We start from the raw sequence: 15626 nt of genomic DNA, 5'->3' as shown, positions 1-15626 counted from the left end.
TGTTCCAGATCAGTTCAATAATACATTGACACCAAGATAGCCATTTTCAAAATAAATGGTGGCTTTGTTTTTTAAATCTCTTAAGACTTTCTTTTCCTTTTTGTTATCTTCTCTCTCATAGGTGAACCGGTTAATCAAGCAGCGAGAAGGCCATGCTCCTGGCACAGAGTTCCATCGCTGCAAGGAGATGTCAGAGTACTGTAGCACTCTTTGCCGGGACCTTTACTTGTTTCCAGGTGTTTTTCCTGGGATTTAACCCTGCCATCTTTTTATCCTGAGGGCATGAGTAGAGGCGACTTCCTCAATGGTCTAAGTCTGTGGAATGTTCTGATTGCCCTGAAGCTGTATGTAGAATGACCTCCCTGAGGAGGTCCAGGGCTTATTTTTCTTCATGGCGTTTTGTACAGAATATAAAACCAACCAATTTCAGGAAGTGGTTGCCTGATGAGTTTGGCATATAGCAGCTGCTGTTTTTGTAACTGAGTTTTTCTGGTTTTACTGGGGGATTTGTGTATTATGTGAGCCACCTTGATCTGTGGAAAGATAGCATTTGAATTTTATAATGGTTGGATAGGCCAGTCCACTTATTCTCTGTGCAGTCCTAATATTGTGTCTCATACAGCATCTGGCAGCCGTTAATGCCTGAAGCCCAGTTCACTGTTTAGAATCTTAGTTTTCTGTTTGTGTGCCAAAGGTTGGGAGTGATGGGGAACACATTAACAGTTACTGATCTGTGGGCATTTATAGAAACAGGAATGTTAAAAATCATTCACAATGATTTTTTTTTTAAAAGAAGAAATGAGAACATAAAGGGTTTAAAAAAAAAGAATTATAGTTTTATACATTGAATTTTATGCTTTAAGAAAAAAATCGAGTTCTTTTGCTTGGTTGTCCATGCAACTGGCAAAATAAAAGGAACTCTCAGCTTGAAAAATGAATGATGTGCCGACTAGTAAAGCTAATTAAGAATAGCTGGGCCAATGTTAAAGTTGTTCTCTAGTAATATTCTCTAGTGCTAGCATCCAACTTGCAGGTTGTTTTATTAAAAACAAATGTTGTTTCTGCTTGCTGTTTGCCATATTTTTTTTCTTGGAATTTGAGAACTATAGTGGAAAATGCACAAGAGCTTACAAGCAATCAGAACGGATTTGCATTCTACAAGATACTTCTGACTAGATCAGAAGCGATTTTGTGTTTCAGGACTTTACTGTGGTTATTCCCATGATTCCAAATGTTAGGATAAGAAACTATGTGCAGACTTGCAATTTTATGCAGAGTTCACCTGCTTACTCTGAGTTTTAGTTGCCTGTTTTGCTTACTCACCTCTCCCATTACCCTTGGTTCCACGTAGCCCATGCACTCAACTGAGTATCTGTGGGGCTCTGGTCCTCCCCGCTTTCCTACCTGCAAAGAAGTATCAGCTTTAGGCTTGAGAAAGAAGAAGCATGCTGGCTAAGTGTTGCTGTGTATCGGGCAGCATTAAAAGCAAATACAGGTTTGACTGCTTCCTTATGTAGAAACGTGAGTGAGAGTGTATAGGTGTAGTTTTCCACTTGGATGCGTTCACCTGGAAACAATTGCGGCTTGCCTTGGGTGAGCAGTAAAATAGAGGTCTGGGCCATTGATGTGACTCTTTGGAATTGCTCCATGTGAACAGAGACTTAGCTATACACATTTTTCAATAAGTCACTCAGGTCACGGTGCTATGTACATGGCTTCTTAGGCACCTGCATTGTTGCTTTAATAGTTTTTCTGGTGATTTCAAAAGTATTACTGTGTTTAAAAATGTATCTTTTAAAATAAAGGAGAATGGCTGGCCTTAGCCAACACTCTGGCTTCTCCAGTCATGGGCAACTGAAAATCTTTGTACTGGAAATCTTTTGCTACCTATGCCCACAGCTAGTGTGTGCAGTGGGGGGGAAGGAGGAGATCACGGCTGCAAACCATCATTTGTCAGATCTGCCTATGCATTATTTTTTCCAGTAACATCATTGGTCCCTTTTTGTTGTTGTTGTTGTTATCTTGGGAAATGAAGAGGGCAAAATATCAACAGCCAGTTAGTTTCATTTATATGTATAGCAGCTGGCATCTGGGTTGCTGCAGATGTCGAGAAATAGGGTTATTCACTTATCTTGCTCCTAGAAAACCCTGCTGGCTCTTAAACTTTGCAGATATTTATACTGTAGTATACTCTTTTTTATTGTCCTTTTAAAAAAAAACAACTTTTTAAATATATGTTGTGTTTTCCCCTACACCCTTATTGGTTTGTACCCAGTGACAGTATGCTTATGCCAGTTTGCTTTTAATTGACTTAGGTGACTTTTTGCCTTGGTTACTCTCTGATTCCCCTGGCTTTCGCCCAAGGTTTTGTAAAGTAATTTTAATAGGATTTTTTTTTGTAATAATCTGTCAGGAAAAAGAAATAATATAGGGACAGGCCAGAAGGCTGAGCATCCATGTTCTTTGTGTTACTCAGTGGATATGAAGGCCCTCTGTTCCCACACTACAGCTAAAATTATGCAGTTAGACTGTGTGCTGCAGCTGTGGAGGAATAAGAAACATTTTAGAGCCAGTTGGACAGCTTGCTCTTGAGCTCAGTATGGCAATTCAAGAGTTCTTTCCTCTAAGTAAAAAAAAGACAAAATAGAGAGAGGGAGCCCTCTCCACAAATTGGTGCTTGATGACTGTATCAATGCAGCTGTCTCCTCTTTGCTTGTAAAAGGAGAATCCAGCTCTTTATCACTGCCACTTTTGATAATAAAGCTTTGTATATAGACTGCCCCAATGTGCCAAAATAAAGTGATCTCATTTTTCTCACAAAGGTGTCCTTGGTTTTTTGTGGAGCTTGGCTTCTGCTTTTAGATCTGTGATGCAACTTACTAACAGAAACAACTTCATAGGCTTTTGCCAAGAAACACTGGTACTGTAGGAAACGGCATCCAACGTCCTGTTTAAACCTGCACCAATGTGCTAGGGTTTTCTGCTGCTTGAGGGGCAGTTTTGGCAATCCCCCCTTCCCTCTGCAGTGCCCTGAGTCTCTAGACACTGTGTCCCTGAGGATTGAAGGACCCTCAGGGACATACCTACTGGAGGCACAGTCTTCCATTTCTCTCCACCACACACTGGAAAGCCCTGGTGTGTCAGTACAGAGTTACTCTGCATACTGGCGAATTTGTGATAATACCTAAACGCTGAATGCAGGTAGCACCCCAACCCACCTTGGCTTCTGAGGTCCTGGATCATATCCCAGCATTCTTTGCCCTGCTCTTGCACAGACAAGGCTTCAGTGTAGTGTCTCACTCCCATTGACCCCGAAGGCAGACTAGACAACTACAGCAACCCCAAGCACTCTCGGCTGCTTTTGAGAAATTCCAGAGTGCTCCATGAATGCTTTGGGTCTCCTGGGGAGGAGGGGAAGCTGAGAAAGCAAGCAGCACAGGCATTAACCTTTTCCCCGCCACTTGGTGCTCAGCTAAGTTGAGACTTGGTTGATCCACAGGTCACCCCAGCAGGGAAGAGGGATGGGACTGTTCCCTGTAGCCAGCCACAGTGGCATAGACAGCTGGCAAGAGGCAAGGGGAAAACAACAGTTGTGAGGACCCATGATCTCTGACTGGGTTTGCAGGGAGGAGTATGCCCACACACCAAATTGGTGCCCATCAATTGATTTGGCATTTCTCTCCCTGCTCCAGCAACCCCCTTGTTTGGCCCTATATCCAGTTCAGTTTTTGGAAAGAGACGTCAGTCTCTCATTAAGAGCCCCTGGTGGTGCAGTGGTAAAACTGCCGCCCTGTAACCAGAAGGTTACAAGTTCGATCCTGACCAAGGGCTCAAGGTTGACTCAGCCTTCCATCCTTCCGAGGTCGGTAAAATGAGTACCCAGAATGTTGGGGGGCAATATGCTAAATCATTGTAAACTGCTTAGAGAGCTTCCAGCTATAGAGCGGAATATAAATGTAAGTGCTATTGCTATTGCTATTTCCTCGGTAAAGAATAGAACATAAATGTAGGGGGTTTCCATCTAGACCAAAGGCACTCTTGGAGGAGAGGGGCGCCAGAAGCTACCTCTCAAACCCATTGAACCCAGATCATCCTTGGTGGGAAGTAACAGAAGTGCACACACATCCCCACCATCCCCCTAAGACAAGCAGCATCCCACACTATTGGTCCCAGAGGCAATAGACCCTGCCACCAGTACATGGGTGACCAGGTCTGCCTGCTGTCATCAGTCAGTGGAGTGTGCCTGCTGTCCATTTAGAGGAAGAAATGTGGCAGGCTTTGTGTTCAGGCCCATGGAGCATGGCTGGGTGGCTAGTGTGTCAGGAACATAAGTTGCCGAGTAAGACCATTGGTCCATCTAGCTCAGTATTGTCTGCTGCTGGTGGCTGCTCTAGGTGCAGCTGTCTATGTTGGGTGCACAAGTGAGGTGCGTGCAGGTAATGGATTGATGGGTGTGGATTCTCACAATCATCAGATGTGAGCTGGAGCATCCCGCCCTCCTTCCACCAAGATCAGATCTTAATTTCCTGATGTTAGTTTTTGTCCTACAGTCAATCTGATTCCTGTTGTGGTGTGGGTTCTCATGATCACACCAGTGTTGGTAACCAACTCTTAACTAAGGTTGCAGTGATGATGGTGAGAACCCAGGCAATGTGGTTGAAGGGTTTAAGTTCTGTAGAGTTGTGAGCAGTGCGCACCAAGGCATGTACACATGCAGGAGCTCATACATGTTTTTATGTCCGCTCAGTTAATTTTAGATCCCACTCGGGTTGAATCAGGAAGGCCCCACTCTGAGTGCATGTGCACGCACACTGCTTTGCTACTGCCGCCCAGAACAAAACTCATTCTGCACAGAGATGGAAAAAATTCGAGAACACTGGTTGTGAGTGGTTGAGGACCCTTTATTTGGAGCAGTCAAAGTGAGAGGAGTCCTCGGCAGTAATGCTAATATGCATTTGCAGAGCAGGACACTGAAACATCTCCATCATTCAGTAACGTTGCATTGAATCTGCAGTGGATGCAAAAGAGTAGGACATTGGAGTCATGAACTATGAAGAGAAAGGTGGACCAGATGCTTGATCTGGAATGTCCCCATTGATGGAGTCTTGAGAGGAAATTAGTATCTGAACTGGCCTCGCTGCACTGACTCCCCTTACTTTTTTAAAAAAACTACCATGCTTGTGTGAATTTATCACCAGGAAATGCAGCATGGTGGCACTGGGTCAAATGTTAGGTCCTTCGTGTGGCTCTGTACACAGGAGGCTTTTGAGCATCTGAACTGACCTATAGAATGTTGAATGTGGAGGTTGCTGATTAAAAATTATTACAATTGTGTGTTAAAGACAAACAAACCAGATTCTGAAGCTACGGACATGGAGTCAGTTAGGTTTTTCAAAGTGAAAAACAACAATAGAAAAAAGCTAATGCTAGCCTCAGGGGTTTAGAGGGAACAATCTTTCACAAACTTATTAAAGACCCCAGAGTCTGCTTATGAGAACATCAATTGTGTTAATAAGTGTAGATAGAATTCCTGAAGATGCGCAAATTGCAGAGATAACTAGCTATTCTTGCAAGCCAGCTGTGTGGAATGCCTTCGGGGAACTAGGTTTAAACTCCAACTCGTCCACGAAGTGCCTTGGGTCAGTCACTAGCCTAGCCTACTAAAAAGCCCTCCTACAAAAAGCCCCCCCCCCGCCCTTCAGCACACTACCTATTGTTATGGTATAATTTGTCCTTGTCAACGCATTATGTACTTTCAGCTAGTGATAGACACCATTGGATATGCCACTAGAGATTACCTTGGGTACCTTTCTGGTCCATTCCCTTGCCCCAGGGACTGAATCCATCTAAACTATTCCAGCCAAGTCTTGTTGAACCCATTCTAGACCTCCAGCAATTGCAGTTCCACCACTAGCACAGGCAGATTCAGGTAGGCAGTGTGTTGCAGTGCTTCACAGTGCCATTTGATTCAGAAATCATTTTGCTTGGAACTTGAGGGCATCATTTCTCCTAACCCTTTCTTAGCCTTCTCTTCTACAAGTTAAATAAGGCAGATCTGATGCTTGCCTTAATCTTACCATAGAAGATGCCTTTCATGAAAAGCCACAGAGTTCTTTGCAGACAGTGGGTGTCGTTCCAGGAATTAGATGCATCTAACAAATTTTAAAATCTAGGCAGATCCTGAAAACAAATGCAAAGCAATTGTTTAGAATGAGCCCTGAAGAACAGAAAGAGGAAATAATAATCTGAAATTATAGTAGTTCTATATCTAATTAGGGTTGTGGCCACAGTCTGTTTATGAGAACATCTGCAAAGCCTGTGGGATTTGACTAGCTTCCCAAGGGATACTGTTGAAAGTCTGTCAACAGGGGCATTTGAAGTATACAAAGCATTGGACTAATGGGCTGTAGTGGTAATAATCCTGCACTGGCATGGACAAAGTTGGCAGAACTGCCAGGGTATCTCTCCACAGTCTAGTGATTTTGGTGATTCCTCATCATTTTCTCTCCCACCCCCGTTGGCTTCCATGGGTCAAAACAAATGCCATCCTCCTGTCCCCCATTGCCCCCTTCCCAACACCTACTATTCACCCTTCCCATTCTGGAATCACTGGCCTTGGACAGAAACAACCCTGCCGGAGCCAGGAAAAAGAAATCTTATCACCTTTTAATTTACTGAGCAGACTCAGTGCCAGGGCAGCAGTTAGAGGCATTAGAGGAGAGACATGACTGCTGTGTCACAGCATGAACAGAACAGGGGTCTCTAGTTACACATCTCCCCCCGCCGCCACCACACACACACACACACACACACACCACCCCCGATGAGCCTGCAGTCAGAACTCTTCTTCTGTTTTGTCCCGTTCCATGAGGCTGCAGCGGGGAGGGCAAAAGAGAAGGTATCTCCCCCATGATGCCCAGTTTCTCCATTTGCAAACACTGGATATGACTGGGGACACTCCTCCAAAAAAGACATTACGGTATCAGCAGACACTGGTGAGTACAGGCATTTGCTTGAACTGTTCCCTGCTTCTCTTTCATCTGCCTAAGTCACCTGTGTACCAAACCCTGCGTTAAAGAATGTCTGGTCCCCAACAATCTGCCATGTGAGGAACTGTGCCTGAGAGAGCCTCAGGGTGTCTGTCTTCAGTTGTCCAAAGCATTACAGAACCAGTGTAGTCCATGAATGTCATCTTTTCCAGAGAAAAACCATTTGCTTATTTTGAGGAGGAAAAGACAACCGTTGTTTATCTCCGTGATTTAGTTACTGGAGATGTTGAATTCCCTCTAGAGACAACTTGTGGTTTGGTTTTTTCCTTTGGTGGACTGGGAAGTGAGCTTGTTTGGGAGGAAAGGGCAAAAATAATGGTAGAAATAATGGTGGAATGGTACTCAGGCTAAAGGAAAAAGTCAGAAAATGAATGTTAGAGTGAGTGGCTCAGTTCTGAAATTACTCCTGTCATGAAACCTGCGGTGGTATGACTCTCCTGCTTTCCACAGACTGTGCTATTGGCTTCTATTGGCTTTCGTAACATAAATCTATATATAAAAACACACACCTTATGGACATTTTGGGGCTACATTAAGGTTCTGATTTATGAGATCAGAACATTTTTTTCCTCCTCAAAATTAGGAGCTGGATATTTTCTAAGAATGAATATATCCAACTCCTCGTTTTGTGATTCTGTTTCTAGTTGTTGTTGTTGTTGTTGTTGTTGTTGCAGGAATGAGTAAGGAGTATTGCAGATGCTGTCTTAGCTGCTGCTGTAGATTATCATTACCAGTCATCTGTCCTGAAAAATAAGTGTTTCTGCTGCTATGCTGCAACTGTTCAGCTGTTTCATCTTCTGGATTGCTAAGGCCACATAGAGACTTACAGCTGCTTCACTGCTTTTAAAGAAATCTACAACTGAAGCAGGAAAGAGAGTTAGAAACAGCCCAGTTGTATCTGCTGAAACTGGCAGTGATTCTGCAAGGTCTTGGGCAGACATAGAGGTTTCTTTCTGAGCCCTTCCCCCTGAAATATTTTGTATTATTCTTTTAATTCTACCCTGCTTTTGGTATGAAACAGCAAAGCAGCATGCATAAAAATAAATATGATACATGTGATAAATGTATCATAAATAATTTATCATAAAAATATGAAATAAATATATGAAAGAAACACTTAAGACAGCAATAATAAAACAGCCAACACATAATCAAATACTTTAACTTGAGGAGAGCTGGTCTTGTGGTAGCACACATGACTAGTCCCCTTACCTAAGCAGGGTCTGCCCTGGTTGCATTTGAACGGGAGACTACATGTGTGAGCACCATAAGATATCCCCTTCAGGGGATGGAGCCGCTCTGGGAAGAGCAGAAGGCTCCAAGTTCCCTCCCTGGCAGCATCTCCAAGATGGGGCTGAGAGAGATTCCTGCCTGCAACCTTGGAGAAGCCGCTGCCAGTCTGTGTAGACAATGCTGAACTAGATGGACCAATGGTCTGATTCAGTGTATGGCACCTTCCTATCCAGCAGCAATAGAGGAAGATGCTGAAAGGCATTATCTCATACTGTGCGGAAGAAGGCAGTGGTAAACCACTCCTGTATTCTACCAAGAAAACCACAGGGCTCTGTGGTCGCCAGGAGTCAACAATGACTCAATGGCACAATCTTTCCTTTTTCCTTCATCTTCTTAGAATACTGGAGGGGGGGGGCAGTCTTCCCTCTAAGGCGTGCACACGGGCACACGTTTTTTTATGTCCGCTCAGTTATTTTTAGATTCAGCTCAAATTGAACAAGGAAGGCCCCACTCTGAATATACATGCGCACACAATGCTTTGATACTGCCACCCAAAACAAAAATTATTCCGTACACAGGTTAAAAAAATTACAGAGAACACTGGTGGGGGTGGGGGGTGGGAGTTGAACCTAGAATGCTTATGCATGCAAAGCTCTATCACAGGTTAGGCTCGACTTCTTTACGGGAAATGGGATCAATTCTAAGTTGAAACTGTGTTTTTCATCTGTAAGGCATTCTTTTAAAAGTGATGTCGCCTTTCATAGGGCAGGAGGTTGGACTAAACAGTCTGCGAGATGCCTTTCTATTGAGCGATACCAAGTCCGAGTCCTGCAAGACTCTTTGGCATACAGGATGTCCCACTTGTTTCATAGGAGGTAGTAGAACTGTGGAAATAAATAGATCAGCAGATGTGGGCAGAGACATTTTGCAGGTGCAACAGAGTTTCTGTGCTCATATGACCTCTGTACCAGAGTGCATGATATAGAAGAGATCCCAGGGTGGGCCTACACTTAAAATAAGTTCCTTGGACTTCTGCAAGGTTGCATTATAACAGGTTACCTAAACAAGCAATTTTTAGCAAAGCTAGTTAAGAGGTCAGGAAAGGACTGATCTTAGATCATAATTCATAACCCAGTAATAACTCAAGGCAGATTTATTGCATTGCACTTAATTCCAAATGCTCAGAAAAGCAAATTCAAGGGCTAGTTGGTGCCAGCTGACATCTAAAAGAGAGTATGATGTATAACTCAGATGACTTGGATTTGAATGTGTTTAATCTCATTGATTGCATCAGATAGAGTCATGAAGGAAATGTGCCCTCCCCATAGCATACCAATTGCGGAACAACTAGTTCAAGCCCTCCGCAGCGGGTGCACAATCTTAGAGGGAAATGGATCTCCTGGGATAAGTTGCTACGTAGCTGGGTGCAATTACAGAGAAGGCCCTGCCATGTGTACCTGATAACTCTCCTTCCAATGGGACGTGGAGCAGGGCCTCTTCTGCTGATCTCATTGGATGTGTAGGACTATATGGGAGGAGAAAGACTTTTAAGTGTCAGCCATAGGGGTGTGCACAAAAGCAGTTTGCCCGGTTTGGTTCAAATTAGAACCGGGTTTGAACCGGGGTGCGGTGGTTCGGTTTTGGTTTTGCTCGAGTCCCCCTGGTTCAGTTCAAATTAGAACCAGGTTTGAACCATTTTGAACCGGTTCAAACCAGTTTGAGCCTCCAAAACTGGTTTGGATGGTAGGCACCCATGGCTGCCAACTACCACCCAAACCGCAAAGCAATTGGACACTCCTACAATTTTTTTTAATGAATTTTTTATTTTTTATTATTGCCCATTATTCCCTATGTGAAGTACCCGGCGCGCCAAAGTGGGGTGGGTGGTAGGCACCAGGGGTGCCTATCACCCACCAAACCCCAAGGCAATTGGGTGCCCCTACTATTAATGGTGAATTTCTTTTTTTAAAAATCCCCATAGGGAATAATGGGGATTTGGGGCTGCCCCAAACCCCCCCTTTGGGGGGGTACCAGGGCACCCCAAGATGGGTCTGGGGGCACAGCAGAGATGGCCTCAAGCCATCCCAGGCACCCCCAAGTCCCTGGGATTTTTAGCTCTTAAGATATGGGTTTTTAAAGGTATTTATATTTTCCTTCCATTTTGCAGGTTGCAGATTTTGCAAAAAGACTTTCAATGACCTAATTGATGATCTCAGGTCAGTCATTAAGCAATTAAGGTTATCGGTGCACAGTGTGTTCCCTTGCAGGGAAAGTAATAGTCTACAGACTATTCATCTGGGCAGCCCCAAATCCCCATAATTCCCTATGGGGATTTTTTTTAAAAAAAGAAATTCACCATTAATAGTAGGGGGACCCAACTGCCTTGGGGTTTGGTCGGTTGTAGACACCCCTGGGTACTCCACATAGAGAATAATGGGCAATAATAAAAAATCAAAAATTCATTAAAAATTGTAGGAGTGTCCGATTGCTTTTGGGTTTGGGTGGTAGTTGGCACCCATGGGTGCCTACCACCCAAACCAGTTTTGGAGGTTTGAATCAGCTCAAACCGGTTTGAATCAGTTTGAATCGAACCAGGCTCAGTTCGGTTCGAATTCAAACCAGCAGGTTGAACCCAATGCCTAGTTCAGTTCGAATTCAAACCGTAAAACCGAACCAGTTCAAATTTGAACCGGTTTGCACATCCCTACCATGAAGGAGTGATGCACATGGCTATATGTGCTGTGGCATATACTGAAAAACCAGTATTGCCTGTGACTCCATGGTATGTACGAGCAGTGTATACGTGAGCACCCCAGCATTTGCAGTCATGGGAGAATCTCTGCTCAAGTACAAAGTGTGCCTCCTCAGATAAATGTTTCTCGGGTAGAATTTTGGGGATAGGATTTCAGAGCGTGTCAGAATGGGGGCGAGGTATAGAGGCATGGTCTTGTGGGCACATATACCCAAGCAGTGGCATAGTGAGGTTGGAGGGGGACAGTGTTCAATAAATGAACACACGTACACCCCTCAATTTTTCCCCACAGCACCATTAGGCATGGCATTTTTTTTTACATTTTATTTTTGGATGGTGGTGACACTTGCTGCCAGTGACACCACGAAGCCTTTGCCTTTATCTATCGTCACTCACTCATCTTCAGCTCCCCACACCATCTGCTGGCTCTGTTGCTCACCCCTGTGCCAGCCTCAACTCCGTCACTTGCCCCCACGGCACCCTCCATTCGCCACCTCAGGCTTGCTTAGGCAGGCTTGGAATCTGTCTGCTTCCTCTCCCCACTCCTGCTGAGCAGCTGACTACTATTGTTGTTGTTGTTGTTGTTGTTGTTGTTATTTATTATTAGCATTTATATCCCAGCCCAAAGCAGTGTACTACATACTTGAGTTTCTCCTCACAACAACCCTACTGCACCTGCACCAGCCACTGGCCTACCAGCTGCTCCAGGAGGAGGCCTAAGGCAGTATAGACTGGTGAGGTGGAGCCTCCATCCCCTCCACCATCCCTGCTACACTTTCCTTCTCACTTGGCTCACCTCCATGCCTGCAGCAGCACTCAGGGCTCCCAGCTTCACTCCGCAGCAGGTGGTAAAACTGGTAAAAGTGGTAAAACTGCCGCCCTGTAACCAGAAGGTTACAAGTTCGATCCTGACCAGGGGCTCAAGGTTGACTCAGCCTTCCATCCTTCCGAGGTCGGTAAAATGAGGACCCAGAATGTTGGGGGGCAATATGCTAAATCATTGTAAACCACTTAGAGAGCTCTGGCTATAGAGCGGTATATAAATGTAAGTGCTATTGCTATTGCTATAAGCAACGGCAGCCAGGCACGCCCACCCCCCACAAAAAACCAAAACCTTGGGACACCAGTGGCTCTGTTTGAAGCACACCTGAGTAGGGTTACTATATGAGACAAGTAATTGGAATAGGCAGTGCAATCAGGGCAACGCCGGCACTAAGGGCTCCTGTTTGTCTGTTGCAGGAGCACTGGCTTCACTATTTCCACAACCCTTGTGTCTGAAAGGAGGTTGAACTATAGGCCTCATGTAGACCTGAAGAGCCTTCCTCCTAACCTAGTTCAACTGAGATTAAGAGGAGAAGATATATATATTCCGATGAAGAGGGGGGGGGGAGATTCTGAAATTTTAGAATATGGGTTGCATGCTTGAAAGGGACTGAAGTGGAGCAGGAAGTTGCCATTGCTGAAGTGGCTTCTATCACCCACCCACCCTCATCTTTTTACAAGCAAGTAAAACTTCACCAGAGGTATTACCTATTCATTTGTGCAACACAAGTGGAAGGTGATTCTGCTTCAGAGTAAATGAATGGCTCAAACTGTAACCGGTGCCAAAACCAAGAAGAGTTACAAGTAAAGGTTCTTGGAAAAGGCCCAATGGATATCATCAAGCTATGAAGCTTTTGTTCAAAAACAGTGTATAAATATTCATTCTATTCATTGCCGTTCATAACAAAAGGGAAGCCATTCTAATGGAATTAAGTCCTGTTACTGTTTTGCTTTTTACATGATGCATTTCACAATATAGAGACAGAGATACATGCATAGTCTTAAGAATGTCTTTCAAAAAGAGAAACGTGACTCGAATTGTTAAGTTCAGTGTGTGGGTGTGTGGATGGAGATGGAGTAGATAGATTTCAAGATAGTGGCTGACATGATGTACAGCCTACTGCTGCTATAACACTCTGCTCCGGGGCTACTGTGGACTCGTAAACAACCCCAACGCTGTTCAGAACTAGCAGTTGTGCAAGCAACCATTGTGGCAAATGGGGGAAACGGCAGTAGTGCTGCTTGAAAACTAGTTCTGAACAGCATTGGGGCTGCTTATATGAGTCCACAGCAATGGAAGGCTCTGCATCATGTCAAAAACAGCAAGAGCCAGACTACCCATGATGTTTAAGTGTTCTGATTTCTCCCCCTCCCACCTCGCCACCCAGCACAATGGTTTGTTCTTTTAAATGGAAAGCAGTTTTGGGCAATCCAGTCTGAGGGGTGGGGGGGCACTGCTGAACTCATTCCCTTCCTGCTATTTGTCTGCTCAAATCACCACCACCCCTTCCAGGTGACCTTTCAAGAAGTGATAGACAGGAGGGGATTTTAGTCCCATTTAGGTCACCACCCACCACTATTCCTTCAGGATTAAAACACCTCCTCATAGTGGGCACTCCCTTTGCCACTTCAACATTACAGGGAACTCTTGGCCATTTTGAGGCCATCTGGAAACATTAGCTGGAACCAAATAAAGCTGCCCATGTGTTAAGCTATATTGCTCTTGCAGTGGTGAGATGTCATCGTTTTTGTGACTTGAAGGAATGGCACCTCTGAGTTCTCTCAACGGGTGGTGTAACGAATCCAGTCCACCAACTGCAACCACCTGATACCTTTTGTTAATGTAAACTGCTTCCATCCATATGCAACACAGGACTTCATTCAACCTGAAAGCTGGGGTTGCAGATGGATTCTTGTTCCAGAAAGTAATAACCCACACCTAACACAGGAGGCACGCTTTATTTCAGAAAACCATGGAGCTACTTCACAGTTTCGAACACAGAAGTTCTGTGTGTGAGGGAGAGTGGAGGGGGGGTGGGGCTGTGGGGAAACATTCATGTGCACTTCATCACACATAGAACTGACTGTGTGCGAAGGGTGTGCATGGACCCATCCACTCATGCAATACCCTGGGTTTCTATGAACCCTCCACTCAAGGGTCAAATCAGACACGATATACAGGAGCTACAAAAGTGAGCTCTTCCACAGTTTAAAAACAATGTTTTAAAATAAGTAGCAGCTATTGGGCGGGGGGGGGGGTGTCAACAGGGTGAAGTGCTGAGGGAAGAGAGTTCACCTCTTTTCCAACACCATTTTCCCAATCCAAATTTGAGGTCCCCACCACCCCCATCCCCACCAGGACTGCTATTGCACTACAGTTTTGTTCATACTGGGTTTTTGTAGGAAGCACAAGCTGCACCTCCTGCAGAAGCCTAGCCGGCAAAGAGAGAAACCACCTTTCCTTGTCTCCACTGAGTTCCCTGTGGAGGAGTATTGTCTTTCAATCACACTGAGCTTTCTGTGCTTAACGGGGTAGGGGAGAGTGGGGCGGGGCCATTGCTGCTGATAAATAGGAGGGGGGGTTTCTGGAAGCCCTGATTCCATCCCTGCATATCTCTCTCTCTGCCCTGCCCTGCCCTGCCCTGCCGAGGTTATGTTCTGCGCTACTACTGCAAATGCTGAAACCATGGTAATTGGAACCTTGTGCCTATGGGGATGATGGGGTTAGGTTCCTTGGTACATGGAAAAGGTACTAAAAATGACAAAAGTGGGGGTGGGGGGCAGAAACATGAGAGGAGTACACAGCTCTGTGCCCTGGCCTCTCCAGCTCCTCCAGTAATGCCCCCCACCACCAAATTCCACAAAAAAATGTCCCAACATGGCTCCGCACTGCCTCCAGAAGTACCTCTAAGCCGGAAATAACACTGTAAGAGCGAAATGAGCAAACAGGAACCACTAAGGGCTAAAATTCATCCCCTGCAATAATCAAAACTGGTTGTATATTGCTGAACTGCTAATAATGGAAACTGTGGGTAGAGAATCCGTGATAATTGAGGGCCTCCTGTATACGAAGGTGTTATGTTCTACTTTTTAAGAAGTGATTTCCCTCATAAGGAGAGGAGAGTTGGTCTTGTGATAGCAAGCATGACTTAATGTGTGAGCGCTGTAAGATATTCCCCCTCAGGGGATGGAGCTGCTCTGGGAAGAGGAGAAGGTTCCATGTTCCCTCCCTGGCAGCATCTCCAAGACAGGGCTGAGAGAGAATCCTGCCTGCAACCTTGGAGACGCTGATGCCAGTCTGTGTAGACAATACTGAGCGAGATGGACCTATGGTCTGACTCAGGATATGGCAGCTTCCTGTGTTCCTGTGGCTAACTCAGAGGCTGACCAAGAAGGAAACATAGGACTTCCGACTTTGCTAGATGATCCTTTCAGCCACCAGAGCACTGCAGTACGTTTTAGTTGTGTGAGATTTTGATTTGATTTTCCTAACAAAGCCACATGAAAGAATAGATTTTTAACATTTCTGTGTAATTATTTTTAATTAGGCAGAATGCAGAAACAAATAATGAGTCAACAGACTTGCTTATAATAGCCCATTTCTCTTTAGATTTCTTGTTATAAGCATTAGAAGTACAGAACTGTGCTATACAATTTTCTTCTAAACACAGATTGCCTGCCTTTGTTTTGGAAAGAAACTAGGTTTAAAAGAAATGCTATTCTTAAGTTTTCATTCCAGTTAAAATTAAGTACATCCAACTTAGTTAGGC

At 44.7% G+C, this 15626-nt stretch overlaps 1 protein-coding gene across 6 annotated transcripts in view; it reads left to right on the top strand.

The window, feature by feature from the left end:
• CASP2 (caspase 2) overlaps positions 1 to 2821 on the top strand; it is a 33830-nt gene extending 31009 nt beyond the window's left edge. For all 6 annotated transcript variants that reach the window (XM_053300427.1, XM_053300425.1, XM_053300430.1 and 3 more), the window contains one exon: positions 122 to 2821. In XM_053300427.1, the coding sequence (XP_053156402.1) occupies positions 122 to 256 (135 nt within the window). In that variant the 3' untranslated portion in view covers positions 257 to 2821. The remainder of the gene's footprint in view (positions 1 to 121) is intronic.
• Positions 2822 to 15626: the final 12805 nt, after the last annotated feature.

Source organism: Hemicordylus capensis, chromosome 2 (assembly GCF_027244095.1).
Source record: "Hemicordylus capensis ecotype Gifberg chromosome 2, rHemCap1.1.pri, whole genome shotgun sequence".
NCBI lineage: Eukaryota > Metazoa > Chordata > Lepidosauria > Squamata > Cordylidae > Hemicordylus > Hemicordylus capensis.
The sequence above is the reverse complement of the archived record's forward strand: the minus strand, read 5'-3'. Positions and strand labels throughout refer to the sequence as shown.